Source organism: Haliotis cracherodii, unplaced genomic scaffold (assembly GCF_022045235.1).
Source record: "Haliotis cracherodii isolate W230 unplaced genomic scaffold, xgHalCrac1.p SCAF_24, whole genome shotgun sequence".
Taxonomy (NCBI): Eukaryota; Metazoa; Mollusca; class Gastropoda; order Lepetellida; family Haliotidae; genus Haliotis; species Haliotis cracherodii.
Window position 1 is genome coordinate 4,188,860 of NW_027266280.1, and position 13,121 is coordinate 4,201,980.

At 41.0% G+C, this 13,121-nt stretch overlaps 1 protein-coding gene across 1 annotated transcript; it reads left to right on the forward strand.

Moving 5' to 3' along the window:
- The first annotated feature begins 7,236 nt into the window (after nt 1–7,236).
- Nucleotides 7,237–8,625, forward strand: LOC139472174 (probable serine/threonine-protein kinase clkA). Its single transcript, XM_071254550.1, has one exon. It carries the CDS (start codon nt 7,237–7,239, stop codon nt 8,623–8,625), a length of 1,389 nt encoding a protein of 462 aa, XP_071110651.1.
- The last annotated feature ends 4,496 nt before the right edge of the window (nt 8,626–13,121 follow it).

Consider the following 13,121-nt stretch of genomic DNA (forward strand, 5'->3'; position numbering starts at 1 on the left):
TAAATGAGAATTAACATAATTTAAAAGTCCTTAATTGTTTTAACACTTAAATATTTATCCCTTGTGATGGCAAAATCAATGCAGTCAAGCAGGACATGCCTGGCGGTGATTCTTGCATCACAAGGGATACAAAACGGAGGATCCTCACCTTTTAATAGATACGCATGTGTACAGTGTATATCTCGAATGGCCAATACGACATAATGTCTGATTCAAATCTGGACTGACACCCCAAGTTGGTGTAACCAATATTTGGTTTAATTTCATGTAATTTATTGACACCTGCTTCGGTGTCCCACTTCTTTTGCATCAGATCATGGATGTAAGATCTAATTACAGGTTTATAATCAGTGTAGGGGATCAGAAGTCGTGTCACAGATTTGTTGAGTGCTGCTTTTGGTCTCTATTTGGCCTTACCATTTGCAAAGGAGGCGATGAAAACAGTTGTATGGGAGCTATATTGTGAAAGTTAATCTTAGCAGCGGAAACTACAGATTTCATGCTTATTCCAAGTGAGGGAACAAGAGATGATTTATTATTGTAAATATCTTCGTAAAGAGGATCCAATATGCAATTAAAAGCTGGATTTGACTGATTAGAATATGATTTAGTGATGAGTTAAGATTTTATCAGAAAGAGTTATTTTATAGAAGGCTCATCCGCTTCAACAGAGAGACTAGGAATAGGACAGGGGCGAAAGGCTCCAAAGGCAAAGCGGTAAGAAAGTTAAATGGCTATCAAAGATGAGTCCCAAGAATTTGGCCTCCTTCACAACTTTGATAGGGGTGCTATTCAAAAATAATTCAGGGTCCTGATGTGGCTTATATTTTTTGCAAAAATGTATACAATTATTTTTTTTATGTAGAAAAGTTAAACCCGTTTTGAAGAGACCACTTGTGAATTTTGTTTAGGCAGATTTGTAACTGTCTCTCTATTGCACGCATATTTTTACCACGACAAGATATATTAAAATCATCCATGAAAAGTGATCCATCAACTGAATCACCTTAAACCTTCGAAACTATTTATTTTAATACTAAATAAAGTGACAGACAAAATATTGTCTTGGGGGACACCCTGATCCTGATTAAAATGATCAGACAGGGTTGAACCCACTCGGACTTGAAATTGCCTGTCTGATAAAAATTGTGATATAAAATGAGGTAAACGACCTCTCAAGCCAAAATTATGTCAGTCCTTTAAAATACCATGCTTCCAGGTAGTATCATAGGCTTTCTAAAGATCAAAGAAAATTGATACCACGTGTTGTTTATAAGCTATGACGTTTTTAACAAAGGATTCCAATCGTACTGAATGATCAATAGTACTCTGATTTTTGCGGAAACCACATAGAATATTGGTACAAAGATTATTACTTTCCAGATACCAAACTAATCTATTGTTCACCATTCGTTCCATAGTTTTGCAAACGCAACTGGTTAAAGAGATAGGGCGGTAATTAGAAGGATCCATATGATCCCGGACAGGTTTTGGTATAGGGAGGAAAATGCCCTGAAGTCCATATTTGGTAAAATAATATCTAGAAGTGTCTCAAGACATGATTCAGGCAAATGCTTGAGTAACTGATAATGGATATTATCATCCCCTGCAGCAGTATCATGAGTTTGCTCAAGAGTCATAGTAGCTCATGCAATGAAAATACTTCATTGTAATCTTCACCATTACGTGAATCAAGATAAACCTTTTACTTTTCCTGTTGTTTCTTATTTCTCTGAAACTCAGGGACATAATTTGTTGATGAAGAATGCTTGCCAAGAGTTTCACCAAGTTTATTTTCAATGGCAGAATGATCAGCTATTATTCTTTGAGATGGTTAACAGACGACTTGCTTTTAATTTTTTAACCATGTTCCACACCTTTAACATGGGTGCGCGTGAATTAATTTTTGAGACATGATTCCTCCATGATTGGCGCTTATTTTGTTCATAAGCCTGTCGTACTTTGGCACAAGTAACTTTAACATTATTTAGGTTGTGAACAGTAGGATGTTTGTGGAAGTATTTTTTCTGCTTTCTTGCTTGTTTGCATTCATTGGTAAACCATAGTTTACAAACATGAGGATTTGCAGAGGACTTAGGAGTTGTTTTGTCAGCAATACTATTTAGTTGACCCGAAACAACTGGATTGGATCTGGGACATTCCTGAAATTGTCAGGTTTCAATTTTTCTTTACATAATGTTTTATACAAGGGCCAGTTAGCCTGTGAAATTCCACCGTGAAGAAGAGGGGTTATCATCTGGTTTTATAGCTTTTAGGACAGTAGGGAAGTGATCACTTCCACAAAGGTCTTGTACAGACCATTCAAATTCATTGTAAACAGATGTATCAGTAAGTTTCAGGTCTAGGGCAGGATATGTTCCGCTGGCAGGATGTAAACAGGTGTTTGAATCGTCATTAATGAGACATAAAGTGTTATCAGAAATAAAATCTTCAATGATATTGCCCTTATTGTTTGTACTTGTACTTCCCCACAGTGGGTTATGCCCCTTTAAATCGCCAATGATGATACAAGGCTTATGGAGCTGATCATAAAGATTCTGAACATCAGACCTTTGAAGAACAGTTGAAGGTGGTATATATAAAGAGCACAAGGTAAATGCGATGTTCAATGTAAGACGTATAGCAACAGCCTGATGATTAGTAGTTAGGCAGAACGCAATTCATGGTGCTGTTCATCTAACTAAAACAGTACAGATTCCAGTCGCTTTATCACCCGGAGGGGAAAAAGAATGATGAGAGTTATACTGTCTCAGGTCAAATTTGTCTGTATGTTTAAGATATGTCTCTTTGACACAGAGTGCTGACGGCCTGTAATCTTGTATTAGTAGGTGTAAATCATTAAAATTGGTCATGAGACCTCTGCAATTCCACTGAATAAAGAAATTATTGTTATTCATTAAGGTGGGGCTAACAGGAGAACGACTCCTGACTTTCTTTTCTGGAGAGTGGCCACGTGTATGACCTCTAGTACTCATGGGTGGGGATACTTCTGTATCCATGTCCTCGAGCAGCCTATACTTGTTGTAGAGCTGCACAGAATCCTTGAGTGCTTTTGACACTTGTTCAGATTGATTTTTCTTTTTTTGACTCAATAATATTTGATGATCTAGCTTTTGGTATGGTTTCTGATGCTGTTTATGTGGATGCTTCCTGGGTAGATTTTGGAATAGTAACTTTGTAGGATGTTAAATAGCTTCACTAACAAGCTTTGGTGTTTCGCCAACTGTCCATGAGAGATCTGTCTGACAGTGAACTGTTGCGGTTTTAACTGCTGGAACAGTGTTAACAACAGAAGCATACGAATGCCCCGTTATGTTCGCAGATGCGACTTATTTTGCCTGTTTCCTAGCATCAAAGTAGCTGACGTTTTGTTCATATTTAATTTTCTGCACAACAGACTTGTTTTCACTGCAGTCAGTGGAGGAAGACATGTGATCACCCTGACAATGGTAGCATTTTAGAGGCTGGGTACAGATGTTACCATTATGAGCAAGTTGACCATATCTGAAGCAAGTAGCTTTACTTGTGCATGAATTCTGCCCATGTCCAAACTTTTGACATTTAAGTCAACGAGTAGGTCGTGGAGTGTAGAGGTCCACAGGCATGGAGAAACAACTAACTTTAAATGAACTTGGTAGAACTGTTCTGTCAAAGGCAAAAGATATGTGTTCGATTGAAAAACACGGCCATCTTTATGATATGTAAATCTTTTGGCCCCAATGACACCTTGACTCCGAAGTTCAGACACAGTTTCATTAATAATTTCTTCAGCCAGACTACTATACGATCGCAGTCTCGGATTATGCCCTTGCTGAAATTTAAGGTCTTATGAGCAGTACACATAACGAGTATATCAACCAACTTAGTTGATGTCATGAGATTGATAGCTTGTGTTTTCCGAGTACATTCAGTTAAAAGCGCTTCAGAACGTAATTTTTTAACATCCTTCAACTCACCAGCTTTACCCTTGAGTCCTTTTTCCATAAAAAATGGTGAATACAAAGCTAGAGTAGGGTCACCCTTAGCTTCAATGGCCAGAAAACGAAACCAAGTATCCCTTTCGGAATACAATAATCTCGTCAGTGTTTCATCATCAGATGAATCGAGTTCAGTATCAGATTCTGATAATTGCCATTTTGGTTTTTTTGGATTGTGTTTACCCATGGTTGTATATGTATTTATTCAGCAAACCTGGTCCTTGCCCGCCACAGAGCCCAACAAGGGCGATGTCATATGTAAGCGGAGTTCCAGCAAACTAACACCATAGGGATACAGGAATGGTATACTCCAGAGGATCAAAAGATCAACCAGATTGGCCCATGAGCCACCGCCTTCTAGGTATATGCTCTAGGCAAGTATCTAAACAACTCTACGATCAGAAGACTATTCAAAACGTAAATGTACAGTGTCAAACCATATGAAAGACCACCCGTTTAGGCGAAGTCAGGGTCAAAGTGGTGTGTTGGGCAAAGGAACACTGTTCCTGGTTCCAGATCCCTCAACCACCAGAATCCGGTCCTCCACCGACCCCGGGGCGCAACCCACGGCAAACGGGTTGTCCAATTTAGTCACCTCATACGACAAGCAATGGGGTGTTGAGGACACATTCTACCCCGGGTCCACACAGGGGAAGAGCGATTGGCATTACCCAGCACTCACCACGTGGAGGTTGCTCTTCATGAGTGCCATTTTATGCAAGAGTCTCTTCATTGAGACAGGGGCGGTCGGGTAGCCTAGTGGTTAAAGCGTTAGCTCGTCACCCTGAAGACCCGGGTTCGATTCCCGACATGGGTACAATGTGTGAAGCCCATTTCTGGTGTCCTCGTGATATTGCTGGAATATTGCTAAAAGCGGCGTAAAACCTCACTCACTCACTCATTGAGACAGGTAGACATGCTGGAACGTTAAGGGAAAACAGGATTTGTAAGTTGTACAGTTTGGCTCATTTTAAAAATGAGTATATGTTCTACTTCAGTTGTTTGTCTTTTGTATGTTGATGTAAGAAAATAAATTTCTAAAATGGATACTTGATCAGTCAAAAATTCTTAATATTGATGACAACTGAGAGTAGCGTGTAATGTTAGGATATTTGTTATGTTCATCTTTCATGAATTTGAGGAAATCGATGAAGCCTCTGGTTATTATACTATAGGCTGGAGCCTTCTTGGCATGGGGAAAAATATTGATTGAACTCCACGTGAAGAATGACCAAACGTCTTTTATCGCACTTTCGCGATATGAAATAAACTTTATCCCTGGTGGCATTCGTTGTGTTATCTTATTGCTGTTTGAACTCAAAGGATGAAACAAGTTGGTTATAACTGATTATCAGTAATTGATGTTCGAGATTATTCGTACTTCATTTCATTATTTAATACTTCACTCTTTATTCTTGATTTCATATTTTAAAACGACTCGTTATGAGTGCTAGCAATTGCCCTCAAGAAATCTTAAATGTACATATCACCTTTGACACGTCTACCATTCCACTGGCTGGTGTATGCGTGTGGTCATGCAAACCACCTACTACTTCATGTCTTTAGGAGCGGTCGGGAGGCCTAGTGGTTAATACGTTCGCTCGTCACGCCGAAGACCCGGGTTCGATTCCCGACATGGGTACAATGTGTGGAGCCAATTTCTGGTGTCCCCCGTCGTGATATTGCTGGAATATTGCTATAAGCAGCGTAAAATCATACTCACTCACTCACCTTACACGTACAAACAATTTGTGTTTTGGAGGAGGGTCTCTATACCCTTGAAGATCCGGGGTAGAATAGGTCTTCAGCAACCCATGCTAGCCGTAAAGGCGACAATGCTTGTCCTCAGAGGCGACTAACGGGATCGGGTGGTCAAGCTCGCTGACTTGGTTGATGGATGTCATCGTATCACACTTGCGAAGATCGATGCTCATGATGTCAATCACTGGATTGTCTGGTCTAGACTCGATTATTTACAGACCGCCGCCATAAAGCTGGAATATTGCTGAGTGCGGCGTTAAACAACAAACAAACAAAGCAGTGTATCTAACCCATGGCCAAGCATCCCCTATCCCCTCCAACGGATTGTCTCATAAGTGATGTTAGTTCAGTGGTTTGAACACAAACATACTCTGTCGGGATAGCTGTTTATTCGTCCCTTGCACTACAGAAATATCCAGTTTGCTACAAGGCACTAAACGAAGATGCTTATGTGTGCACCATCCGGCAGCATCCGCAACTCTCGCAACTTAGTGGTGCGTGCGTGCGTGTGTTTTTTGTGGCGGGCACGTTCACCTTTTCCCTAACACCTGGTATAATCACTCTTCGGTAGTGATTAATTAATACATGCTCGTGATATAGTCGGAATCGTACAATGGATTCTGCTCTAACGAGAGATTGCTATTGGTTAGGGAAAGGGTTTTGTCGCTTTTATTAACACCTACAAACGTTATTGGCAGCAGCTGTAAAGACCTGATTGGGGTGACACCGGTGTGTTGATGCACGAACAACCTCGCACTTGTGTCTTGTTTATCCCTTTGCGAACGATGTGGAGCCAATTTTAATGAGCGAAGAGAAATCAATTGGAAACCCTTAATTGACTTCGATTGAAGAAGAATATCTTTCAAATATCATTCAATTAATGTTCTGTTATTGTTGTGGTACGCTATCTATAAAATATGTACATGCAAACAGGATACTTACAAGACGTCCGTGGCTGCGCGAGCGGTACATTCCCATGGTTAAATGGGTGTGAGTCCAAGGTTTATGAGCAGATTTGGAAAACGTATCGGCACTCTACTCCATATGAGTCAATTCAGTCACTACACACATATTACTTGATGAAAATAAAAGTGACAAAACCGGCCCTTTCCATATTGCTAAGAAATCTCTTCCAAACGCCGTGCTATTCCGACTATATCATGAGCATGTGTCTACGAATCATATATATACTGCAACAACACAAACCATAGAAAATCAAAGGTGATAAATCGAGAATGATACATCGAGAATGATAAATTGAGGATGATACATTGAGAATGATAAATCGTGGATGATACAGAAAATGACAAATCGAGAATGATAAGTCATGGATTATACATCGAGAATGATAAATCGTGGAAGATAAATCGAGAATGATAAATCGCGGGTGTTAAATCGTGGATGATACATTGAGAATGATAAATCGTTGATGATACATTGAGAATGATAAATCGAGGATGACAAACATGAGTCTAACATGAGGGTTTACAGGAACTGGACCAACAGGAGCGGCTACAGGAACTGGACCAACAGGAGTGGCTACAGGAACTGGACCAACAAGAGTGGCTACAGGAACTGGACCAACAAGAGTGGCTACAGGAACTGGACCAACAAGAGTGGCTACAGGAACTGCACCAACAGGAGTGGCTACAGGAACTGGACCAACAGGAGTGGCTACAGGAACTGGACCAACAGGAGCGGCTACAGGAACTGGACCAACAGGAGTGGCTACAGGAACTGGACCAACAAGAGTGGCTACAGGAACTGGACCAATATGAGTGGCTACAGGAACTGCACCAACAAGAGTGGCTACAGGAACTGGACCAACATGAGTGGCTACAGGAACTGGACCAACAGGAGCGGCTACAGGAACTGGACCAACAAGAGTGGCTACAGGAACTGGACCAATATGAGTGGCTACAGGAACTGCACCAACAAGAGTGGCTACAGGAACTGGACCAACAGGAGTGGCTACAGGAACTGGACCAACAAGAGTGGCTACAGGAACTGGACCAACATGAGTGGCTACAGGAACTGCACCAACAAGAGTGGCTACAGGAACTGGACCAACATGAGTGGCTACAGGAACTGGACCAACATGAGTGGCTACAGGAACTGGACCAATATGAGTGGCTACAGGAACTGCACCAACAGGAGTGGCTACAGGAACTGGACCAACAGGAGTGGCTACAGGAACTGGACCAACAAGAGTGGCTACAGGAACTGGACCAATATGAGTGGCTACAGGAACTGCACCAACAAGAGTGGCTACAGGAACTGGACCAACATGAGTGGCTACAGGAACTGCACCAACAAGAGTGGCTACAGGAACTGGACCAACATGAGTGGCTACAGGAACTGGACCAACAGGAGCGGCTACAGGAACTGCACCAACAGGAGTGGCTACAGGAACTGGACCAACAGGAGCGGCTACAGGAACTGGACCAACAGGAGTGGCTACAGGAACTGGACCAACATGAGTGGCTACAGGAACTGCACCAACAAGAGTGGCTACAGGAACTGGACCAACATGAGTGGCTACAGGAACTGGACCAACATGAGTGGCTACAGGAACTGCACCAACAAGAGTGGCTACAGGAACTGGACCAACAGGAGTGGCTACAGGAACTGGACCAACATGAGTGGCTACAGGAACTGCACCAACAAGAGTGGCTACAGGAACTGGACCAACATGAGTGGCTACAGGAACTGGACCAACAGGAGCGGCTACAGGAACTGCACCAACAGGAGTGGCTACAGGAACTGGACCAACAGGAGCGGCTACAGGAACTGGACCAACAGGAGTGGCTACAGGAACTGGACCAACATGACAGCTTCAGTCTTCTGTGGTCTGCAAACGAGGTAACTTATAGGTAGTCAGTCAAGGATTTTAGATGGTCAAGGTCTCAGTGTTTCACTTTGATATTTCTGTAAGGCAATTTACGTATATTTAGTAAATTTCACTTGACTTTGCTACTATACACAATATATTGTGTTTTTTAAACGAATGTTATTATATTTATTTGACAGAAAGTGAACTGTTTAAATTCTGCTCTTGTAAATATGTTGAATTCAATTGATAAAACATATCTGCTGAGAAGAATGTTGTTGTTTTTGCAAAACAGTGTACTGTATTGTTTGCAGTTTAATGCATATTTTAGTGATATATGTTTGTTAATAAAATGGAGAATATGAATTTATTGAAATAAATCAGTTACCTGCATTCTGTCAGTGTGTCAGTTACTGGTCTGTTTTTCCTGTCTGATTTGGGGTTGACAAGTACTAGATGAGGTTCAACAACAAATTCAATGCTCCATTGTTCAGGGTGTAGCCAACATCACAGTTCGGATGGTACCTCTGTGAAACCCACCATCTGCCACTGTAGTGTTATGTTCAGCCCAACAACAGGTACACATGAACCACAAAGATAAAGGAGAAAACTATTCAGTATTTGATGGATACGATAAAGTCTTGGAATTTAAGTTACAACCTTGTAAACTTGTAGCGCTAAGGTTCATACGGGATTATGGTCAAGATAACTAAATAAAACTTATTGCAATGTATGTAGATCAGTAGATTTATAGATATGTACACGTATATGTATGATATTTAATCGTAATTTTGATTATTTTCACGTCATTTCAAGCTTATTTCAAAAACTCGAATTTTGATTTTTGAGCTCATTATTTCAATTATTTTCTCAAAATTACAAGTATCTTATCGTTATTTAATTAGTTCGCGAATTTTCGTATTATTTCTCGTTAATTCGATTATTATCTCGTTATTTCAATTTCTTTCTCGAAATAACTAGATTTTTCTCTCTTTGACTTTGACTCGTACTTTGAATATATTCTCGTTATTTCAAGCTTATCTCAAAAACTCGAAATTTCGATTTTTTTCTCGCTACTTTGATAACTCTCATTTCGGTTATGTTTTCGTTATTTCAAGTTTATTTCTCGTTGCTTTGATTATTTTCTCGTTATTTCCATTATTTTCGCGAAATTACAGTTTTCTCATTACTCGAAATTTCGAGCCTTGAAATAAAACCTCAAATAACCAGAAAATAATCGAATTAACGAGAGAAATATCATTATTTCGAGATAATAATTGAAATAGCAAGAGAAAAAAAATCGAAATTTCGAGTTTTTTAAATAACCTTGAAAAACGAAAACATAATCAAATTACGAATTTTATATAAACTTGAAATAACCTGAAAGCAGTCGAATTAACGAAAAATACTCGAGAAAAAAGTTCGAGAAATTAATTGAAATAGGGAGAATAAAATCGAAATTTCGAGTTTGTGTAATAAATTTGATATAACGAGAAAATGCACTCTTCTAAAAAGAAAAAACGCACAGGTAGAGTTTTAGTAAATTTATTGCACCTAATAAAGTAGCTACATTTAATTTAATATCATATACTCAACAACAAAAGTTCCTGTGACACCAATATTTTACTGTATTTTTCAAACAAGTAAAGTTTGGTTTTCAATATTGTAGTACATGTATGGAATGAAGTCACAAAAAACGCAACTGCTACAGAAAAGTATGCATTCCATGCAAAAGTTGACTTTTATGCAAGCCCCATGCATTTCACTACCCAAGAATGAGTATAAAAACATATGCGTTAACGGGATTCCATATGCATTGTTTAGCATCGTGCTGACAACAACCACTCAGAAAAACAACAAAATTACGCAATTATTCAACATTACAAAATGCCACGCCTGTCCGAAAATGAGCGTCTTCGAGCCATTGGTATGCTTGAAGCAGGATCGAGTCAACGTGATGGGGCAAGACAATTTAACGTCCTCAGAAACACCACTTGATGTTTATAGCAACGTTGGCAACAGACGAATGAAGTCAGAGACCATCCTCGGAGTGGCGGGCCACGCGTAAACAATAATCGACAAGACAACTGGATTTGAACAACACACCTACGAAATCGATTCCAGCCAGCAACAGTGACTGCAAGAAGCATCCCTGGCCTTCGACGAATATCTTCACAAACCGTACATAGTGGCCTCAGATGTGCAGGGATTATCGCCAGACGTCCCATTTTGACAGGAAGCCACCGTCGACCACGTCAACTGTAGTGCAGACAGCGTCTATGCAGTGGGGACAAGTTCTATTCACTGACGAGTCTCGTTTTCACCTCAGCCACAGCGATGGACGGATTCGAGTGTAACGACGTCGAGGTGAACGTTACGTCAATCATTGTGTCAAGGAAGAAGATCGGTTCTGGGGCGGCAGCGTTGTGGTTTGGGTTGGGATTACAGCAAGACAGAGGACCCGTTTGATAGTGGTAGTGGGAAATCTCAATAGACAGCGCTACCACAACGAGATCATCGGCCCTGTTGTTCTACCGGTTTTGCGTCGTCATGTCCCAGGCATTACCTTTCAACATGACAACGCCCGGCCTCATATTGCTCGACTTGTTCAGGATTCTCTTCAACAAAACAAAGTGAATGTCATCCCCTGGCCGGCTCGCTCCCCTGATCTCTCACCAATCGAGCACATGTCGGATGAGATGGATCGGCGCCTTCGACGTCTACCACGTATTCCACAGACACTCCAGGCACTTCGAAACATGCTCCAGCAGATATGGACAGATATCCCAAAGGACTTTGTGCCACGCCTGGTCCATTCCATGAGACGAAGATTTGTTGCTGGCATCGCAACCAGAGGTGGACACACACGCTATTGATTTGTAAATTGACATTTTGGCATTTTCATGGTTTTTTTATGAAATCACGCATTTGAACACTTACATGAGTCTTTTATCTGTTGCAAACCGAAATTGTTTCAGATTTGGTAAAAACATAACTTTGCATTAAATCTAATTCAATGTCACAGGAACTTTTGTTGTTCAGTATAGATACAAATATGAAATTTTGGAGCTCAATAGTCACATGTTGTCGTTGTACAAAGGCATTGAAAACTGTTCATTTTCATGTCACATACAGACGCAAGGTTGTACTGAACTCAGTGTCTCTTGTGACCGCCCCGGGCAGCAATCACGGCTCTCCTCGGCACTGACTGGATAAGTGTTCGAATTCTGTCCTGCGGAATTCTGCGCCATTCTGCATGTAACACGTTGGCCGGTTGTGGGAGTGTGTGCAGCGTGTTCTGGCGTTGACGTACACGTCGATTGAGTTCATCCCAGAGGTGTTCGATTGAGTTGAAATCTGGAGATCTCGACGACCAGGGCAAAGCGTTGATGTTGGCATTATGAAGGTAGTCTACTGTGACACGGTATGTGTGCGGTGAAGCGTTGTCCTGTTAAAACATCTCCTTCTGATGGCCAATGATTGGAAGAAAGTGAGGTTGAAGAATTCGATTCATGATGGGAATTGCTGTCAAATGTCCCTGTACCACAACCAAGACAGATCTACTCTCATGTGCCGAGCCAGCTAGACATTTCTTTTGGTAGACAAATGTAGATATTCGTGTTGCATTTGCTGGAATATACCACCTCTGTAGCCCTGGTGTTGCATCCTGGCAGCCACTGCAATATCGTCCTTGTTGACGGGTAGAGAGTAGGGGTGCTGAACATTATTAAATTACCATGGCTACCAACACACCCTCTGGTTCAAAGACTAATAAACGTAGACATCTTTCTCTGTCTTCTGATGATGAAGTATCTCCAACAATTCCAGATTCTTGGCCAAGATTCTTGGTCATCGAAAATGCGGACGGAAGTCCACTGAAATTATATCCCTTTGCTATCTCTTAGGGCATCACAGGTGTCTGTGGAGAGGTGAAGAACGTCACACGGCTTCGTTCTGGTTCACTACTTGTGGAATGTGCAGGAGGCAGCAATCCGTTAACCTGTTAGGATTAAAGCAATTTGTTAACACTCAGGTTACTGTCACAGAGCACTGAAGTCTTGCAGAGGTATCGTCCGTGACCGAGCTCGTTGTCTGGCATATAGGACAGAGGAAGACATGTGAATGAAGTGAAACAAGGAGTTACTGCTGTGAAACGTTTCACAAGAAAACAGGACACAAGCATTATCAAAACAAATACGTATCTTATACATTCTATTAAAGCTTGTAACTTCAACATCGGAGTGGAGCTATATGTACCCAATCCACTCCGATGTTCCCAGTAGAGGTCGGGCCTCAGGAGAGCACCAAGTGCACAAGAGATATCAAATGGTCCAACTGCAATGGTGAACATATGGCATCATCTAAATCCTGACCAAATTTTGAACTGGAATCAAAGATTCTTAAAATCAAAATTACTAATAACCTCTCTTACTATGAAGCCAAAATACTTATACCCACACAGTCTCAAGTTCCTTCCACTCGAACATATTCTGCTGCTGTTTCTACCTCTGCTTCAGCTCCTGTTACGAAAG

Bases quoted from the DNA above. Each gene is read 5' to 3' on its own strand.
- LOC139472174 (XM_071254550.1), top strand. From the start codon at position 7,237: ATGAGGGTTTACAGGAACTGGACCAACAGGAGCGGCTACAGGAACTGG.